The sequence below is a fragment of the Heptranchias perlo genome, chromosome 32 (genome assembly GCF_035084215.1).
Source record: "Heptranchias perlo isolate sHepPer1 chromosome 32, sHepPer1.hap1, whole genome shotgun sequence".
NCBI lineage: Eukaryota > Metazoa > Chordata > Chondrichthyes > Hexanchiformes > Hexanchidae > Heptranchias > Heptranchias perlo.
The window spans coordinates 27,787,460-27,807,587 of record NC_090356.1 but is presented as its reverse complement, the minus strand read 5'-3'; the positions used below and the strand labels follow the sequence as shown (position 1 = coordinate 27,807,587).

Genomic DNA, 20,128 nt, shown 5'->3' with positions numbered 1-20,128 from the left:
CCGAGCACCATCTTGCCTGTCGCTGTCAAAGTCACCACTGCCCTCAACAACTTCTCCTCCGCATCCTTCCAGGGTGCACCGGGGACATCGCCGACGTCTCTCAGTCGTCTGCACAAAAGAGCCCTGCAAATACACCTACACCCACTTTGCAGTGACACAATGGGTGGCATCAGGTGTGGGTCTTCATTGTGATCCTCAGGAAAGGGCATTATTGCACAAACCAGACAAGATTCGCAAAGACGTGGCAGTAGTGGTGCCAATATAATATGTGATGTGAGTTGGTCAGAAATCAATAGAAGTAAAAACCATGACAAACCCTCAAACACCCTTGTGCATCCCCTTCATGCTCACAACACGTTTGCCTTACGCTTCCTACTGCACATATGTGATGCTTGCCCTGTGGCTGCAGCACAGGTAATGGCAGGTTGAGTGCGGCTGACCGTGAAAGAGATGCATGAGAGGGTGAGTATGAGATAGAGCCATGAGATTGTATGAGGATTGGGTTGAGTGGTAGTGGCGGGATGAGTACTGGCGAGGTGAGTAAGTGCAGGTAAGATGAGGATGAGCTTTGAGTGGGTGTGAGGGGTGATGTGACAGAGTAGTTTTGGCAGTGCAGAAGGAGATGTGGGGTGGGGGCGGTGATGTGGCAGACGGAGTGTAGGGGAATGAGTAAGTGTACTCATTTTGGCTGACCTACTTAGGTCATTGCAGCGCCTCCTGCACTGTATACAGGTGGGCGATATGTTGGTGGTGCAGGTGACCTCCTCTGCCACCTCGAGCCAGGCCTTCCTGGTGGCAGAGGCAGGCCGCTTCCTCGCGCCCGCCGGGGGGAAGATCTCTGTTCTCCCCCTCCTCCTCACCCCATCTAATGATACCTGGAGTGAGGCATCATTAAACTGGGAGCAGCCTTCCCCCTGGGCTGCTCCATGCTGTATTTTTTCCTATTTGTTGCAGCATCAGTCAGTGGAGGACTGCCCCTTTAAATAGAGCTCCTCCAGCTGACAGACCTTACTGCGCATGCGCAGTCCGCCCGACGCGCAGCTCAGCAGCGAGGAACCCGGAAGAACAGGTAAGTGGATCGATTATGCTGCGATCGCGCGCGGGGCAGACTGATTTCACCGGGCGTGTTACCCACGCGCCCAATAGCCCCCCCGCCGCGAACACGCAGCCCTAGTAATATTGAGCCCCAGGTGTCTTTTTTCACTGGTAGCTCCATTCAGCTGGATTTGTTTTGAGTTTTGGCTCATAGTTCATGAGATTTTGCACTTTTGGGGTGCAACACCTTCAATTTGTAGCTATCTTTCACAGAAGCACATGGGTCCTCCCGATAACTCCCCAAGTGCAGCACAGTTAGGCTCTTTGTTGGCAGAACCCTTTTTATAAATTCTAATTCACCTGAGAATTTTTTCACACCATCTTGCATCGTTCCTGAAGGCAATGACAAGTGTTGGGCTGCAGTCTCAAGGATAAGGGCAGCTCTCTGGTATCTCATTTTTGTAGGTGAGCCTAGAAAATGAGTATCATGAGCCTGAGTATTCATTTCTGGTGAGGTGGGGGGTGGGGGGAGTGAAGGCTATTAGCCAAGCCTAGTCTTGGCCTCACCCAACTTCTACACATGCACACTCTTCAGCACGGTCACTTAGTGACCAGTAACTGGAACACTAGCTGAATTTTCTCCCTCCTAATTCTCTTTGGGCTTGAGATCAACCCAAAAGAGGCAAGCTTTTTGGACCAAATAGTCTTCTCTTGCTCCCAAAATTTCCTATATTTTTAGGCCTGAGACATTGAGCCTAATTCTAGCCCCAACTAAGATCAGCTGATGACAGTTCATGGTTGAAACCGTGCAACTTCCTAATCTGTATCACTCAGTACCACACCATGCAGTGCATTTACCCACTATACCATGGGCAGGATTGGTATATACCGCAGTCTTAAATATATTACAGTTGCGTTAAAAAAATATCAAAATGCAACTGTCTAAAAAAAAATCTTCTAAAATAGCAATGGTTAGCAGTAGAACAAGGCTCATCTATATAACATGCAGCTGAGTTTGTAAAAGGAACGTTGTACTGATCTGAATTCCACTCTCTAGCCAAGAATTTCACTTACAACTTAGAAAATTTCACCTTCCACACCTTTGACTGATGTAAGACATAGATCTCAGTAAAACACAGGAAAGTATTAAAACAAATTGAGTATATTTATCAAGAATAAACACCTAACAGAATTTGATGGAGTAAAACCTATATATTTGAAAAAAATGAACAAGGTTTAGGGCTGCTTGAGTTTACGGTAAGATATTTACATTGGCTAGAATCTAGAAGACAAAATTGAAATGTTACTATCTACAAGGATTGGTGCAAAACCACACACTTTCTATAAATATTAATTGGAAAACTTCCAAAATCTAGCTCAAGTGGGTATCAGTGCTGGGAGGAGTAGAAAATTAAATATAGATCACACAATTAAGATATTGTTAACCAACAAAATTGTACTCAACGGTCTGTTCCCCAATACAAGTGGTATGTTTGTATTTAGTACTTAAATATCTTCTTTAAGAATTCTACTCCAAGTACTATTGGCCTGAATGTTATGCCAGATGTGTCTGGATAGAAAAGCAAAAATTGCCAATGAATTCTGCATACCTGTTTGCAATGCTCACAACGTCTCAACATTGGACAGTGCTTCCAGTAATGGATGTCCAAGCCTTCATCAGTAAACATTTCATCCCTCTCCCCACAGAATATGCACAAACTGAAAGAGGAAATGAGATATAACAAACTCAGTCCGATACTGGGAGACAGCCATAACTTTACCATCTAAATTATTACAGGCTGACCTCTGGATCTTCTAACATTTGAATCAAGAGAGACACTGGGAACAGATTGCTTGTGTGAACACTCAGTTGAAGGACAATGCACTAAGCAGAATGTAACTTGAGGGCACCAGTACTAACACTATGTTCATTTAAAAGAAAATGAACTTGAACTAGGAAACTTAGTCCAAAAAGGAATAAATTACAAATAGGTATGTTAGTCACATACCTATTTGTAACTTATTCCTTTTATGAGTTCTAAAAAATACTGCACAGCACACACCGTACTGTGCAGTACATCTAGTGTCCAAACCACCTCAACCATCCTCCCTTCTCAACACAAGACTCCTGTCAAAGTAAGACCATGACCCTATTAATCCATAATGCTGTTGCTATCTAAATCTACAGAATTGTGTAAGATGCTTAGTGCATGCATCAATATGTGACATATGGAAATCCCTGTTTATTATTCAGCTTTCAGTATCCTGATCGTGCATGTTTGCTGTGTGTTCTTTTTTTCAAATGTTGTTTTTGCCAAAATCTTCACAGACAGGAAATTAAAGAAGAAAAGCCTAGGAGTAGTACTTGCATTGCAAAAAACACCCTGTATACAGCACACACACACATCTCCTATGGCATTGCTCAATGAGTGGGAGGATAATCTGTTTATTAACAATAAAGGTATTTATACCATGCATGGTATATCAGGACCACACATTTACAATGACCGAAGAAGACAAATTTAATTTGTACGAAATGGTATTCTTGAATTTCTACTGATGCTTTGGGGATCGTGCTCCTATTACCTGGTTCATTATTCTGTGAAAACTGTAAATGAATGGCTTTATATTCCTTTACCTATATATTTAATTGTTATCCTTTGCCCAGTTTTAAAACTGGCAATGCACAGCAAGATGGTTTGCAAGATTTACCACATGGAGTTAGAAGTCTGGTATTTAGGGGTATGGGAGTGGCAGTCAGCTGCACTGGGGGTGGTCTTGCGCTTTGGTGGCAGAATGGGAATGGGGATCCTGGACGATTGCAGCACTTTGATGGGGCTGCTGCGATTTTGCATGGGGGTGGGAATCCTTTGGTCTGGGATCAATGTGGAGAGGGAACTGAGGATTTGGCAGGACTGCAAGGGGAACCGAAGGTTTAAGAGAACTTGAGTTTTGGGTCACTGGTGGATTCTTGTGTCCATCTGCAGTGAGGGGAGTGGAAAGACATAGGCCTGACAGCACTGGGGGTTAAGGGTATACTAGACTCCCACTTCTTCCAGTTCTGATGAAAGGTCATTGACCTGAAACGTTAACTCTGTTTCTCACTCCACAGACGCTACCTGACCTGCTGAGTATTTCTAGCATTTTCTGTTTTTATTTCAGATTTCCAGCTTCCGCAGTATTTTGCTTTTGTTTTTATTTTAGATCTCGCAACACTCGTTTGTAATTTTGTAAGGATCTATGGATTTGTTAAGAGAAGGTCGCATTTGGCTAACTTGATTGAATTTTTTGAGGAGGGAACAAGGAGGGTCGATGAGGGTAGTGCGTTTGATGTAGTCTATGTGGATTTTAGCAAGGCTTTTGACAAGGTCCCACATGGCAAACTGGTCAGAAAAGTAAAAGCCCATGGGATCCAAGGGAAAGTGGCAAGTTGGATCCAAAATTGGCTCAGTGGCAGGAAGCAAAGGGTAATGGTCTGCAGGTGTTTTTGTGACTAGAAGGCTATTTCCAATGGGGTTCTGCAGGGCTCAGTACTAGGTCCCTTGCTTTTTGTGGTATATATCAATGATTTAGACTTAAATGTAGGAGGCATGATTAAGAAGTTTGCAAATGATACAAAAATTGGTTGTGTGGTTGATAGTGAGGAAGAAAGCTGTAGACTGCAGGAAGATATCAATGGACTGTTGAGGTGGGCAGAAAAGTGGCAAATGGAATTCAATTTGGAGAAGTGTGAGGGCAAACAAGGCAAGGGAATACACAATAAATGATAGGACACTGAGAAGTGTAGAGGAACAGGGGGACATTGGAGTGCATGTCCACAGATCCCTGATGGTAGCAGGATAGATAAATAAGATGGTTAAGATATACGGGATACTTTCCTTTATTAGCCAAGGCATGAAATATAAAAGCAGGGAGGTTATGCGAGAACTGTATAAAACACTAGTCTAGACCACCAGCTGGAGTATCCCATACAGTTCTGGCCACCACATTACAAGAAAGATGTGATTGCACTAGAGAGGGTACAGAGGAGATTTACGAGGATGTTGCCAGGACTGGAGAATTGTAGCTCTGAGGAAAGATTGGATAGGCTGGGGTTGGTTTCTTTGGAACAGAGAAGGTTGAGGGGAGATTTAATTGAGGTGTATAAAATTATGAAGGGCCTAGATAGAGTGGCTAGGAAGGACCTATTTCCCTTAGCAGAGGGGTCAGTGACCAGGGGGCATAGATTTAAAGTAATTGGTAGAAGGATTAGAGGGGAGATGAGGAGAAATTTTTTCACCCGGAGGGTGGTGGGGGTTTGGAATTCACTGCCTGAAAGGGTGGTAGAGGCAGAAACCCTCATCGCATTTAAAAAGTACTTGAAGTGCCGTAACCTACAAGGCTATGGACCAAGAGCTGGAAAGTGGGATTAGGCTGAATAGCTCCTTTTCAGCCGGCATAGACACGAATGGCCTCCTTCTGTGTCGTAAATTTCTATGATTCTATGCAAATATTAAATTTGGTGGTTTGTGATTGGTTCCTGGAAATGTACCTTCTACATCAAATAAAAATTTTAAAAACAGGGACCAACAGAACACTGGTGATAATTTTGTTTGCTTCAAAATTCAACTCATCTGCTTGTTTTTTTTTACAAACTAAAATTGGTATGAGGTAGTACATAATTTTTCTCTCTCAGCTTAATACATTCTCTGAAGTTTACAGTACATTTATAATTAGAAATCAACTAAAACTACAAATGTGTAATCAGTCGTCTGTCATTTTTTTCTCTCTCGCACACAGGCAGCCTGTTTAAAAAATACTTAATTTTTTTAATTTAAATTTTTTTTTTTGTTTAAAACCTTATTTTGGACATTAGATATTTCATTCACAGAAAAAAGGCAGGCAAATTTTTTTTCAAAAAGCATTTTGAGTGATTCAATTGGTTCACTAATAAAACATAATGGTGAAATGTGGACATGACCCTACAGAGTTTAATGGGCCGTTTCAATGTGAAATTTTGACATCGAGAGTGTAACTCGAAATCATAACACAGCAAGTGAGATTTGTGGACACGATGTGCATGCATGTGCTGTATTTACATATAAACTGCATAAAAACTTAAATAGACCACATTCTTGCTGCTTACAAAATTTACAGGACAGCAGGTAGGTGATTGGCTTTTAAGTTTTATAGCTTCTTTTTTCCCTCTGAGTTAGGGAATGGGGTAAAATTAAATTAAAAGCTGGAAGCGTAAAACTGCTGTTAGTTAGTTAAATTGAATAACTTAGTTTATTAACTAGACTAATAAAACTATAAATAAACAGGGGAAGGAGCTGATTGACTGGTAGCTGGTGACCGTTTCTTTTTCTGTTAAGTTTTTTTTAAGGCTTAATTTATTTTTGTTACATTTTGTAAACAATCAAATAAATCGAGGCATGGTGGTGCAGCTCACACCCGTCGAATGCACAGCCTGTGCCATGTGGGAACTCCAGGACGCTTCCTGTGTCCTGGACAACCACAGGTGCAGGAAATGTTGTCAGCTGGACGAGCTCGAGCTCTGGATTTTGTGGCTTGAGCAGCAGCTGGCATCACTACCGTGTATCCGCGAGGTTGAGAGCTAAGTGGATAGCACGTTTCAGGAGGTGGTCATCCTGCAGCTTAAGAAAGTGAAGGCAGAGAGGGACTGGGTGACTGCCAGACAGACAAGGAGGACCAGGCAGTTAGTGCAGGAGTCCCCTGAGGGCATCTCACACTCTAACCAGTATTCAGTTCTGAATACTGGTGAGGGAGAGGGCTCCTCTGGGGAATGCAACCAGAGCCAAGTCCACAGTACCATGGGTGGCTCAGTTGTACCGGGGCGGAGGGGGGGAAGGAGCAGAAAGGTCAGGAGAGCAATAGTGATAGGGGATTCCATAGTTAGGGGAGCAGACAGCCATTTCTGCAGCAGCAAACGTGATTCCAGGATGGTATGTTGCCAGGAATTTGGATGTCACTGAGCGGCTGCAGAACATTCTTGGGGGGGGGGGGGGGGGGGGGGGGGGGAGTGAACAGCCAGAGGTCATGGTCCATATCGGTACCAACAACATAGTAATCTCCGGATTACTCCCAGTGCCATGCACTAGCGAGTATAGAAATAGGAGGATAGAGCAGATGAATGCGTGGCTGGAGGGATGGTGCAGGAGGGAGGGCTTTAGATTCCTGGGGGGAGGTGGGACCTGTACAAGCCGGACGGGTTGCACCTCAACAGGGCCAGGACCAATATCCTTGCTAGTGCTGTTGGGGAGGGTTTAAACTAACTTGTCGGGGAAATGGGAACCTGAGAGGAGATTCAGAAGGAAAAGTAACAAAGCTGGAAGTGGAAGGCAGAAAAGTAGTAAATGAAATTGGAAGGCAGCAGAAACAAAGGACAGTAGCAAATAAGGTCAAAATAGGAAAAAAGGCAAAATTAAAGACACTTTATCTGAATGCACACAGCATTCGCAACAAGGTGGATGAATTGATGGCACTAATAGAAGTAAATGGGTATGGATCTAATTGCCATTACAGAGATGTGGCTGCTGGGTGACCAAGGCTGGGAATTGAATATTCAAGGATATTCGACATTTAGGAAGGACAAGTGAAAAGGAAAAGGAGGTGGGGTAGCGCTGTTCATAAAGGATGAGATCAGTACAATAGTGAGAAAGGATCTTTGCTCAGAAGATCAAGATGTAGAATCAGTTTGGGTGCAGCTAAGAAACAGCAAGGGGCAGAAAACAGTGGTGGGAGTTGTTTATAGGCCACGGTATAAAACAGGAAATTAGAAGTGCATGTAACAAGGGTAATGCAGTAATCATGAGGGACTTTAATCTATATATAGATTGAGCAAACCAAATTAGCACTAATACTGTGGAGGACGAATTCCTGGAATGTATACGAAATGGTTTTCTAGATCAGTATGTTAAGGAACCAACTAGGGAACAGGCTATTTAGATCTGGTATTGTGCAATGAGAAAGGGTGAATTAATAATCTTGTTGTAAAGCAGCCCTTAGGGAAGAGTGACCATAATATGATAGAATTCTTCATTAAGTTTGAAAGTGATGTAGTTCAATCCAAAACTAGGGTCTTAAATCTAAACAAAGGAAACTACGAAGGTATGAGGCGCAAGTTGGCTGTGGTTGATTGGGGAACTACATTAAAAGGTATGATAGTAGACAGGACATGGCTAGCATTTAAAGAATTAATAGATAATTTGCAACAAATATATATTCCTCTAAGACACAAAAACCCAACAGGAAAAGTGGTCCTTCCGTAGCTAACAAGAGAAATTAAAGATAGTATTAAGTCAAAGAAAGAGGCATATAATGTTGCCAGAAAAAGCAGTAATCCTGAGGATTGGGAGCATTTTAGAATTCAGCAAAGCAGCACCAAGAAATTGATAAAGAAAGGGAAAATAGAATAGGAGAGTAAACTAGCGAGAAACATAAAAACGGACTGTAAAAGCTTCTAAAGGTATGTAAAAAGGAAAAGACTGGTGAAGGCAAATGTGGGTCCCTTACAGACAGAGACAGGAAAATTTATAATAGGGAATAAGGACATGGCAGAGAAATTAAACAAATACTTTGTGTCTGTCTTCATGGAAGAGGACACAAAAAACCTCCCAGAAATATTAGAGAACCAAGGGTCTGGCGAGAATGAGGAACTGAAAGAAATAAGTATTAGTAAAAAAAATAGTACTACAGAAATTAACGGGACTGAAAGTTGATAAATCTCAAGGGCCCGATGATCTACATCCCAGGGTTTTGAAAGAGGTGGCTACAGAGATAGTGAATGCATTGGCCGTCATCTTCCAAAATTCTATAGATTCTGGAATAAGTTCCTGCAGATTGGAGGCTAGCAAATGTAACCCCACGATTTAAGAACGGAGGAAGAGAGAAAACAGGGAACTACAGACCTGTTAGCCTGACATCAGTAATAGGGAAAATGCTAAAATCTATTATAAAGGATGTGACAACAGGACACTTAGAAAATATTAATAGGATTTGGCAGAGTCCACATGGATTTATGAAAGGGAAATCATGTTTCACAAACCTATTGAGTTCTTTGAGGATGTAAGTAGTAGAATAGATAAGGGGGAACCAGTGGATGTGGTGTATTTGGATTTTCAGAAGGCTTTCGATAAGATCCCACACAGGAGGTTGGTGAACAAAGTTAGAGCATATGGAATTGGGGGTAATAAACTGGCATGGATTGAGAATTGGTTAACAGTCAGAAAACAGAGAGTAGGAATAAACGGGTCTTTTTCAGATTGGCAGACTGTGACTAGTGGGGTACCGCAGGGATCGGTGCTTGGGCCCCAGCTATTCACAATCCATATCAACGATTTGGATGAGGGGACCAAATGTAATATTTCCAAGTTTGCTGATGACACAAAACTGGGTGGGAATGTGACTTGTGAGGAGGAAAAGGCTTCAAGAGGATATATTCAGGATAAGTGAGTGGGCAAGAACATGGCAGATGGGATATAATATGGAAAAATGTGAAGTTATCCACTTTGGTAGGAATAACAGAAATTCAGAGTATTTTTTAAATGGTAAGAGATTGGGAAATGTTGATGTTCAAAGGGACCTGGGTGTCCTTGTACATGAGTCACTGAAAGCTAACATGCAGATGCAGCAAGCAATTAGGAAGGCAAATGGTATGTTGGCCTTTGTTACAAGAGGATTTGAGTACAGGAGTAAAGATGTCTTACTGCAATTATATAGGGCCTTTGTATATCACCTGGAGTATTGTTTACAATTTTGGTCTCCTTACCTAAGAAAGGATATACTTGCCATAGAGGGAGTGCAACGAAGGTCCACCAGACTGATTCCTGGGATGGTGGGATTGTCGATTGAGGAGAGATTGAGTAGACTAGGCCTGTATTCTCTAGAGTTTAGAAGAATCTCACTGAAACATACAAAATTCTTACAGGGCTCGACAGGGTAGATGCAGGGAGGATGTTTCCCCTGGCTGGGGAGTCTAGAACCAGGGGTCACAGTCTCAGAATAAAGGGTAGGCCATTTAGAACGGAGATGAGGAGAAATTTCTTCACTCAGAGGGTGGTGAGTCTTTGGAATTCTCTACCCTAGAGGGCTGTGGAGGCTCAGTCATTGAGTACGTTCAAAACAGAGATCAATAGATTTCTAGATATTAAAGGCATCAAGGGATATGGGGATGGTGCAGGAAAATGGCGGTGAGATAGAAGATCACCCATGATCTTGCTGAATGGCGGAGCAGGCTCGAGGGGCCGGATGGCCTACTCCTGCTCCTATTTCATATGTTCTTACCGCCGAATGCCACAAATTTTGGTCGCCCTTATGTCAATTTTTCCCATTGTAAATTCCCCAAGTCCACATTTCCCATTTAGTTTTGCCGTGTCAATTATTATTTGTCAAAATGTAATTTCAGACTTGTGTCACTGATAAAAAGGTGAACGTCAATTGGCAGGTTTTAAGTATTCAAAGCCCTCTTTTTCCAAAAGAGCAAGCAATGTCTATCGGTTGTACAAGGAGTTGAAATTAAAATATAAATGTAAACTGAACTTACTTGAGAATTTACCGGACAGGAAAAATATCAGTTAAAAAAGTTAACAAATACATTTGGGAGACTTCATAGATTTGCTCCACCTAGGTGCCGGAGCAGGGAACTACATTGTGACAGTTGCTATAGAAAACTGAGGGGAAAATGTTAACATACCAATTTATAATGAAAACAGTTGACACAAATAGGTGGCCAAAAATTGTGACAACAGGAAGTAGTGTTTGTGGGCATTACAGATATTGATACATACGACCTCCCCATCCCGACATTGTTCACGGTGGGTTGGAGTGGGGATCCTCCGTTTTACAGCAACCGATCTATGTCATGTAACATACAATATATTAAGAGGGCCACTGAGCTTTGGTGACTGGATAGGGTAAATTATATTTTCATTAAAAAAGCAAATGGGGATTACTGCTCATATTTTGGGGATTGAATTCTGTGATTCTGTCTATTTTTACATAAAAAAATGTAAATCTCTGCCATTGTTATTATTTTGATCTCACCTTTATGAACTCCAAGGATAAATAGAAACGTGATAGGGAAGAAGCTTGAGGGGCTCCGGTAAGTACCAGATATGTAGCAATAATTGGGAGAGGAGTGGGGCATTAGCAGCACTGGCCACTGGTAGCACTGAAAGGTGGTTCCAGTAGTTGGTAGAATTAGAGAATGGATGCTACATCTTGACAGAATAGTGGTGGTGTGGACAATTTGAGGACTGGGAGTGTTTGAGTTCAGGATTACTGGGGGGAGGGAAAGAGAAACAAGATTGTAGGGTTTGGCAGAACTGAGAAGGGGTGGGTTGTGTGATGTAGAAACACTGAAATGGAAATTTCTGGGGTTGGATAGGCTAGTGTGGTTTGGTAGAAGTCAGGAGTCCCCAAGTGTGGAAGCATTGGAGGGGTTCCTGGGATGTTAGAGAACTGTGAGAGACCCCCTGGTGTCTGAAAGAATTGGGATAGAAGGGTCACAGAGTCTGCGAGCATTGGGGGTCAGAGGAAAGTATGGGATCAGTTTCTGAGGGCATGAAAACATTGAGGGGTGTCTTGGGATACAGCAGTATTAGGCTGAGTGGTGCCTTAGGGTCTGGCACTGGGGTTCATTTCTTGAGGAGTAGAATTACGAAGCAGAAAAGTAATGTTGAACTTATTTAGAACCTTGGTTAGACCACACCAAGAGTACGGTGCACAGTTCAGGCCTCCACATTACAAAAAGGAGATAGAAGCACTGGAGAAAATGCAAAAAAGATTTACAAGGATGATACCGGAACTGAGAGGGTACAACTATCAGGAAAGATTGAACAGGTTTTGGCTCTTTTCTCTAGAAAAGAGAATACTGAAAGGTGACGTGATAGAGTCTTTAAAATTATGAAGGGGTTTGATACGGTACGCATAGAGAAGATGTTTCCACTTGTGGGGGAGTCCAGATTTAGGGGCCATGAATATAAGATAGTCACTAATAAATCCAATAAGGAATCCAGGAGAAACTTTTTTTTAAACTCAGAGTAGCGAGAATGTGGAACTCACTATCACATGAATTGATGCATTTAATGGGAAGCTAGATAAGGACATGAGGAGGAAAGGACATGTTGATAGGGTGAGATGAAATAAATAGAGTGGAGTATAAACACTGGCATAGACCTGTTGGGCCGAACTGCCTGTTTCTATGCTGTAAATTTGATGTAATATCCACCTGAGAGCACAGACAGGGCCTTGGTTCAGCATCTTATCCAGAGGATGGCACTTCCGACAATGCAGCATTCCCTCAGTAGTGCACTGAAGTGTCAGCTGGGATTTTGTGCTCAAGTCTCTGGAGTAGGACTTGATCCCACAACCTTCTGACTCAGACGAAAGTGCTACCACTGAGCCACAGCTGACACCCAAATACTTTTCAGTCTTGGCCAATGGAGACCCAGTCATGTTACTGATTGTTACTTTTGCTAGATGTGTCTACAGTCCTTTGTGAAAATTGATGTGTGAAGAATCCACTGACTATATCTTCCGTACCCTGATTATCCACAATAGTTTTATCCAATTTATCCTTTAAAAGTCGTTCCTTCTACTATCAATATAGTTGTAAAACCTTTCTATGCCCCTCTTGATGCCCTGTGCGATTTATATCTTTATGTCTCTTTCTACTTCAAATACCTTTTTAAGCAACCCTCACTTGTCCTTGGAATCCCAAGCTTTCTATTTTTTTGTTTCCTTGTATCTTTTGAAGTTTTTTAACTTGTTTTAATTTATCTTCTAACCTTACTGAACCACAGTGACCTGGATCTTGCTGTTCTTTTGTAAATGAAATATATTTTCTTTCCTCATCCTATATAATAATCTTAAATACTTGCCATTGTTTTTGTTCTCTCAAACATGGTTTCCCAATTACTGGACCTTCTCCCTAGAGAATGATGATAATCTCCTGTACGGAAGTTGAACAAACCGAACAGATCAAACGCAGTGACACGTGCCAGAGCCTAACGGACCACATGCACTGGTGAAATTCAAGAACTTAGATTTGAAACTTGTCCCAATCGACAGCATGAATAGCCATAATAAACATTCCAGCAGTAGGCACAGCTCTGCTGCCCTTTCCAACACACCAAATGTCAGAATGTTTATGATAACCATGTCAATGAGTGAGTAATAACACGGGCAACAAAATGGAAACAAGGTCATCTTGACTACTGGGGTGCACTGCAGATTCAATTATTCTTATAAATGAAACACGCTCACTCTTATCTCGTGCCAAACAACGCTGGGAAAAAACTTTTCAGGTTTATTCTTAAGTGCTCTTGGACAGCCTGTATGCCATCTACACTAATTTTTGAGCCTCGCCCCTCAGAAGCAATCAATTAAAATAACAATTTTCCCATTGTTGATGCATACAATGCTCACATGATACAATGCTATGGTGCCAATGTAATTGTCGCCAACTCCATGGGCTCACAGGAGAATCAACTGACATGGTCCCAATGGTTCAGCTGGTTAACAAAAATTACTTGCATTTATATAGCACTTCTTGCGTGTAACAAGATGTCTCAGGGAACTTTATAATGAGGAACGGGATGTTGTTGACAACAAGCATGGGAAAGGGGAGAGATATGGTGAGGCTAGGATGGAGAACTAAAAAGAGAAACTGGATCGTTTTGAGGAGGCTTTTGAAAGCATGGAGAGTGGTGACACTGCAGAGGGGGGTGGCTGAACAAGTGGATACCAATGGTTGAGCAAAGGGAGCAAGGAGAAGTCCAGAAAACTAAGGGAAAAAGAAGAAATCCAGGAAGCAGAGGGTACCTGCAGGAACGTAGGGCAGAAGCAGATTACCATGTTACAGTTGGGCAAGGCAGTGGAATGATTTGAAAATAAAGACAAGAATTTTGAACTCATCCTGCTGGAGCACTGGGAGCCATTGGAGCTTGGAGCGGTGTGTGGCTTGGTGCAGGTGAGGACAGGGATAATGGGAGTGCAGGACTTGGCGTGGGGGAGGATGCGGGCTGCAGCAGTTCAGATGAGTTGAAGACAGTGTAGTACTGATAATGGGGAGGCCAGATTGCAGAGTATTAGAGAAATCAAGCCTCGAGATGAATACGACACGGACTAGGGTTTCACAGGGGTAGTAGAAGGCAGTTTTGGATGTGGGGAAGAAAGCAGCGTTGAGCAGGGTGCCAAGGTTATGCATTATCTGATTCAGCTTGAGATGGCATTCACGGAGGTTTATAGAACTGAAGGCAGACGCCTGGAAATGCTGCCAGGCACCGAAGAGGAAGTTCTCGGTCTTGCCATCATTCAGATGGAAGAAGTCTCGACTCTTCCAGATCTTGATATCAGACAGAAAATTTTACAACAAGGCAACAACCTCAGAGTCAACGGAGGAAGTTGGGAGGTAGAACAGGTCATCGTCAGCACATATGTCGCACCTGACCCTGTGCTTGCAGGTAATCTCTCCCGGAGGTAGCATTTAGATGGTGAATAGTAATTGATGAACTCCGGGTTACACCATAAGTAACCCCACAAACATGGGAGAGGAAACTGTAAGCAGCAATGTGGTAGCAGCAACCTGCACTGAGTCAGGTTAAGAACGGAACCAGAAGGGAGCAGTGCCCTGGAGCTGGACTGCAGAGATGTTGGAGGATGATGGTGCACTCAACAGTATTGAAAGCAGCAGAGAGATGGAGGAGCATGAGGAGATAGGAAGCCATGGTCATAATTACACTGGCCATCGTTTGTGACTTTATTTGGGCAGCATCAGTACCAGCTTAAAGGGAGGAAGGAATAGGGGGAAAGGTGGGAGCTAAGTTGCAAGGCAGCAACGAGTTCCAGGTGTTGAGAGGAAGGAAAGCTTTGAGATCAGTAGTAGCTGGAAAGAATGGAAACATTTGGGGTGGGTTTCCTATACAGTAGAGCGGATTTGAAGGTGGTGGAGGATGGACGAGATACAGGGTGATGATGCCAGCAAGCATGGGGGAAAAGAAGCAAAGTTGAGTGATCAGGGACAAGGATGGAAGAGGATTGAGGGAGCAGATGCTACTTTATGGATAAGATGAGCGGGCTGAGGGAGATCGGGAAGGAACATAGGTACAGGAGTAAGCTATTCAGGCCCCCGTGCGTGTTCTGCCATTCAGTTAGATCACGACTGATTTGTATCTTAACTCCATTTACCCGTATTGGTTCCAAATCCATTAATACCCTTGCCTAACAAAAATCTATCAATCTCAGTTTTGACATTTTCAATTGACCCCCAGCCTCAACAGCTTTTTTTTTGGGGGTGGGGGTGGGGGTGGGGAAAGAGTGCCAGATTTCCACTGCACTTTATGTGAAGAAGTGGTTCCCGACATCACTCCTGAACGGCCTAGCTCTAACTTTAAGGTTATACCCCCTTGTTTTGGACTCCCCCGCCAGAGGAAATAGCTTATCTCTATTGAACTATTAGATGCTGAGAGGCTGGTTCTCCTGGCTGGAAAGTCTAGAACTAGGGGACATAGTCTCAGGATAAGGGGTCAGCCATTTACTACTGAGATGAGGAGAAATTCTTCACTCAGAGGGTTGTGAATCTTTGGAATTGTCTACCCCAGAGGGCTGTGGATGCTCAGTCGTTGAGGATATTCAAGACTGAGATCGATAGATTTTTGGACTCTAAGGGAATCAAGAGTTATGGGGGTCAGGTGGGAAAGTTGAGTTGAGGGCGAAGATCAGCCATGATCTTAATGAATAGCGGAGCAGGCTCAAGGGGCCATATGGCCTACTCCTGCTCCTACTTCTTATGTTCTTATGTTACCCTATCAAATCCTTTAAAATAGAAACCGAGAAAATAGGAGCAGGAGTAGGCCATTCGAGCCTGCTCCGCCATTCAATATGATCATGATTGATTCTCTATCTCAATACCATATTCCTGCTCTCTCCCCATACCCCTTGATGCCTTTTGTGTCTAGAAATCTATCTAGCTCCTTCTTAAATATATTCAGTGACTTGGCCTCCACAGCGTTCTGTGGTAGAGAATTCCACAGGTTCATCACCCTCTGAGTGAAGAAATTTCTCCTCATCTCAGTCCTAAATGTCCTACCCCGTATCATCCTGAGACTGTGACCCCTCGTTCTGGACCCCCAAGCCAGGGAAACATCCTCCCTGCATCCAATCTGTCTAGTCCTGTCAGAATTTTATATGTTTTAATGAGATCCCCTCTCATTCTTCTAAACTTGAGTGAATACAGGCCGAGTCGAACCAATCTCTCCTCATACAACAGTCCTGCCATCCCAGGAATCAGTGTGGTGAACCCTCGCTGCACTCCCTCTATGGCAAGTATATCCTTTCTTAGGTAAGGAGACCAAAACTGCACACGATACTCCAGGTGTGGTCTCACCAAAGTCCTATATGACTGCAGCAAGACATCCTTGCTCCTGTACTCAAATCCTCTTGCAATGAAGGCCAACATACCTTTTGCCTTCCTGACTGCTTGCTGCACATGCATGTTTGCTTTCAGTGACTGGTGTACAAGGACACCCAGGTCCCTTTGTATGTCAACATTTCCCAATTTAAATAATACTCTGCCTTTCTGTTTTCCCTTCCGAAGTGGATAACTTGACATTTATCCACATTATACTGCATCTGCCATGTATTTGCCCACTCACTCAACTTGTCTAAATCGCCTTGAAGCCTCTTTGCATCCTCCTCACAACTAACGATCCCACCTAGTTTTGTGTCGTCAGCAGACTTGGAAATATTATATTTGGTTCCCTCATCCAAATCATTGATATATATTGTAAATAGCTGGGGCCCAAGCACTGATCCCTGCGGTACCCCACTAGTCACTGCCTGCCACCCTGAAAAAGACCCATTTTTTCCTACTCTCTGTTTCCTGTCTGTTAACCAATTTTCAATCCATGCCAGTATATTACCACCAATCCCACGTGCTTTAATTTTGCACACTAGCCTCTTATGTGGGACTTCCTAACCAATTCCCAACTGGTCAATAGGTTGGCTCCAATTCCACCACATCCACTGGTTCTCCCTTATCTATTCTACCAGTTACATCCTCAAAAAACTCCAGTAGGTTTGTCAAACATGATTTCCCTTTCATAAATCCATGTTGACTTTGTCTAATCCCATTGATATTTTCTAAGTGTCCTGTTATCACATCCTTTATAATGGACTCGAGCATTTTCCCTACTACTGATGGTAGGCTAACCGGTCTGTAATTCCCTGTTTTCTCTCTCCCTCCTTTTTTAAATAGTGGGGTTATATTTACCACCCTCCAATCTGTAGAACTGTTCCATAATCTATAGAATTTTGGAAGATGACAACCAGTGCATCCACTATTTCCATGGCTACCTCTTTTAGTACTCTGGGATGCAGTTATCAGGCCCTGGGGATTTATCGGCTTTTAGTCCCATTAATTTCTCCAACACTTTTTTTTACTAATACTAATTTCCTTTACTTCCTCCTTCTCACTAGTCCCTTGGTTCCCGAACATTTCTGGAAAGTTATTTGTGTCCTCTTCCACGAAGACAGAACCAAAGTATTTGTTTGATTGCTCTGCCATTTCCTTGTTCCCCATTATAAATTCTGCAGTTTCTGACTGTAAGGGACCTACATTTGTCTTCACTAATCTTTTTATATACTTGTAGAAGCTTTTACAGTTCACTTTTATGTTCCTTGCAAGTTTACTCTCATACCCTATTTTTCCCCTTTGGTCCTTTTTTGCTGAATTCTAAACTGCTCCCGATCCTCAGGCTTGCTACTTTTTCTGGCAACTTTTTAATGAGTGCTCTTTGGATCTAATACTATCCTTAATTTCTTTTGTCAGCCATGGTTGGGCCGTTTTTCCTTTTGTGTTTTTGCGCCAGAAAGGAATGTATAATTGCAGCAATTTATGCATTTGTTCCTTAAATGTTAGCCATTGCCTATCCACTGTCATGCCTTTTAATGAAGCTTCCTAATCTATCATAGCCAACTCACTCCTCATACCTTTGTAGTTTCCTTTGTTTAGATTTAGGGCCCTAGTTTCGGATTGGACTCTTTCACTTTCCATCTTAATGAAGAATTCTATCACGTTATGGTCACTCTTCCCTAAAGAACCCCACACAAGATTATTAATTAACTCCTTCTCATTGCACAATACCCAATCAAGGATAGCCTGTTCCCTGGTTGGCTCCTCAACGTACTGGTCTAAAAAACCATCTCGTACACACTCCAGGAATTCATCCTCCACAGTATTATTGCTAATTTGATTTGGCCAGTCTATATGTAGATTAAAGTCACCCATGATTACTATAGTACCCTTGTTACATGCATCCCTAATTTCCTGTTTGATCCCATCCCCTACATTACCATTACTGTTTGGAGGCCTATAGACAACTTTCACCTGTGTTTTCTGCCTCTTGGTGCTTCTTAACTCCAACCAGACTGATTCTACATCTTTGATTTTCTGAGCCAATATTCTTTCTCACTATTGCTCTGATTTCATCCTTAATCATCTTAAACATCTCAATTAGATCACCCCTTAATCTTCTATACTTGAGGGAATACAAGCCAAGTACATGGAACCCGTCCTCATAATTTAACCCTTTTAGCCCCATTATCATTGTGGTGAATCTGCGCTGCACCCCCTCCCAGGCCAATATATTTTTCCTGAGGTGCGATGCCCAGAACTAAACGCAGTACACCAGATGCAGCCTAACAAGAGCTCTCTACAACTGTAGCATAACTTCCACCCCTTTGTATTCCAGCCCCCTTGAGATAAAGGCTAACATTCCATTAGACTTTTTGATTATTTTTTGTGACTGTCCACTAGTTTTTAGTAGTTTCTGTACATGGACCCCTAAATCTCTCTGCTCCTCCACAGTTTCTAGATTCTCATCATTTAGAAAATACTCTGATCTATCTTTCTTAGATCCAAAATGGATGACCTCACAATTCCCCACATTAAACTCCATCTGCCACAATTTTGCCCACTCACTTAATCTATCAATGTCCCTTTGCAACTTTCTGCTCCCATCTACATTATTTACTGTGCCAGCAAATTTGGATATACGGCTCTCTATTCCTTCATTGAAGTCATTTATAAATATAGTTAAAAGCTGAGACCTCCGTACAGAATCCTGGGGGACACCACTAGTCACATCCTGCCAATTGGAATACATATCCATTATACCTACTCTCCGTTTCCTACTTCCTAACCAATTCCCAACTGGTCAATAGGTTGGCTCCAATTCCACGAGCTTTAATTTTTGCTAACAGTCTGTTGTGAAGAAATTAGAGTAGAAAGGTGAGGGCACGGTTGGATGGAGGGCAGATGGGAGAGATGGAAGTTTGGGGATAGAAAAAGAGGCCGGGTACAGTGGCTGCAATGGTGTTGGCCTCAATTTTGTGCCCAAAATGTCCAATAGTTCTTTGCATTTTGAACCTGAGGAGAGAATACGGGTTGAGGTCTGAGGAGACAGTTAGTGGTGGAAAAAAGCTTTGGTGTTGTTTCTGCTTTCCAGGATGATCAAAGTGGCTTTGGTGTACGACTTGAGGTGGCCTACTTAGAGCTGCCAGTGGACAGCCAGACCAGGTAAGTGTGTTCGAGCCTACAGATTTGAGGCTGCAGAGGTGGTGTTATGCCAGGGCAGTAACCGGTGTGGGAGACTACATAGGATCTGAGAGGGAAGGTGGAGATGAAGATGGAGGGAATACAATTATGGAGAAAATTAACAGAGACATCAATGTCAGTGCAGGTGGCAGGCAAGAGGCACGTGAGGTTGACGTTGGGACATGATTCAACAGAGTGAGCTTGGGGGTAGTTTTATTTCGCCTTGGTAAAGTGGTTAGGGGCAGGTAGAGGTATGTGCAGAAGAGTGGAGCTAAGGAAATAGTTGGAGAAAGTCTGGTCAATGATAGAGATCATGGCAGTGTTGAAACCCAATAGTTACGACAGTGATAGCTGCCACATACAGATAGGAAGATCTCAGGTTTGACCCTTAGTTTGTGCTGTTTGCTGATTGTAGCTGGAGGGGTGGTGGAGGCCCTATAATTGGCTTCAGTGGGGAAAACTGATCAGGGTTCCCACTCCTCATCCCTTTCCAGC

General features: G+C 42.9%; 1 protein-coding gene across 2 annotated transcripts in view; it reads right to left on the bottom strand.

Annotated features, from left to right (window-relative positions):
• Positions 1 to 20,128, bottom strand: part of cep104 (centrosomal protein 104) — a 258,478-nt gene that overhangs the window by 77,469 nt on the left and 160,881 nt on the right. The window contains exon 19 of one of the 2 annotated variants that reach the window (XM_067970659.1): positions 2,646 to 2,754. In XM_067970659.1, the coding sequence (XP_067826760.1) occupies positions 2,646 to 2,754 (109 nt within the window). Of the gene's footprint in view, positions 1 to 2,645; positions 2,755 to 20,128 lie in introns of those variants that run through there. The other variant, XM_067970660.1, reaches the window with a different exon arrangement.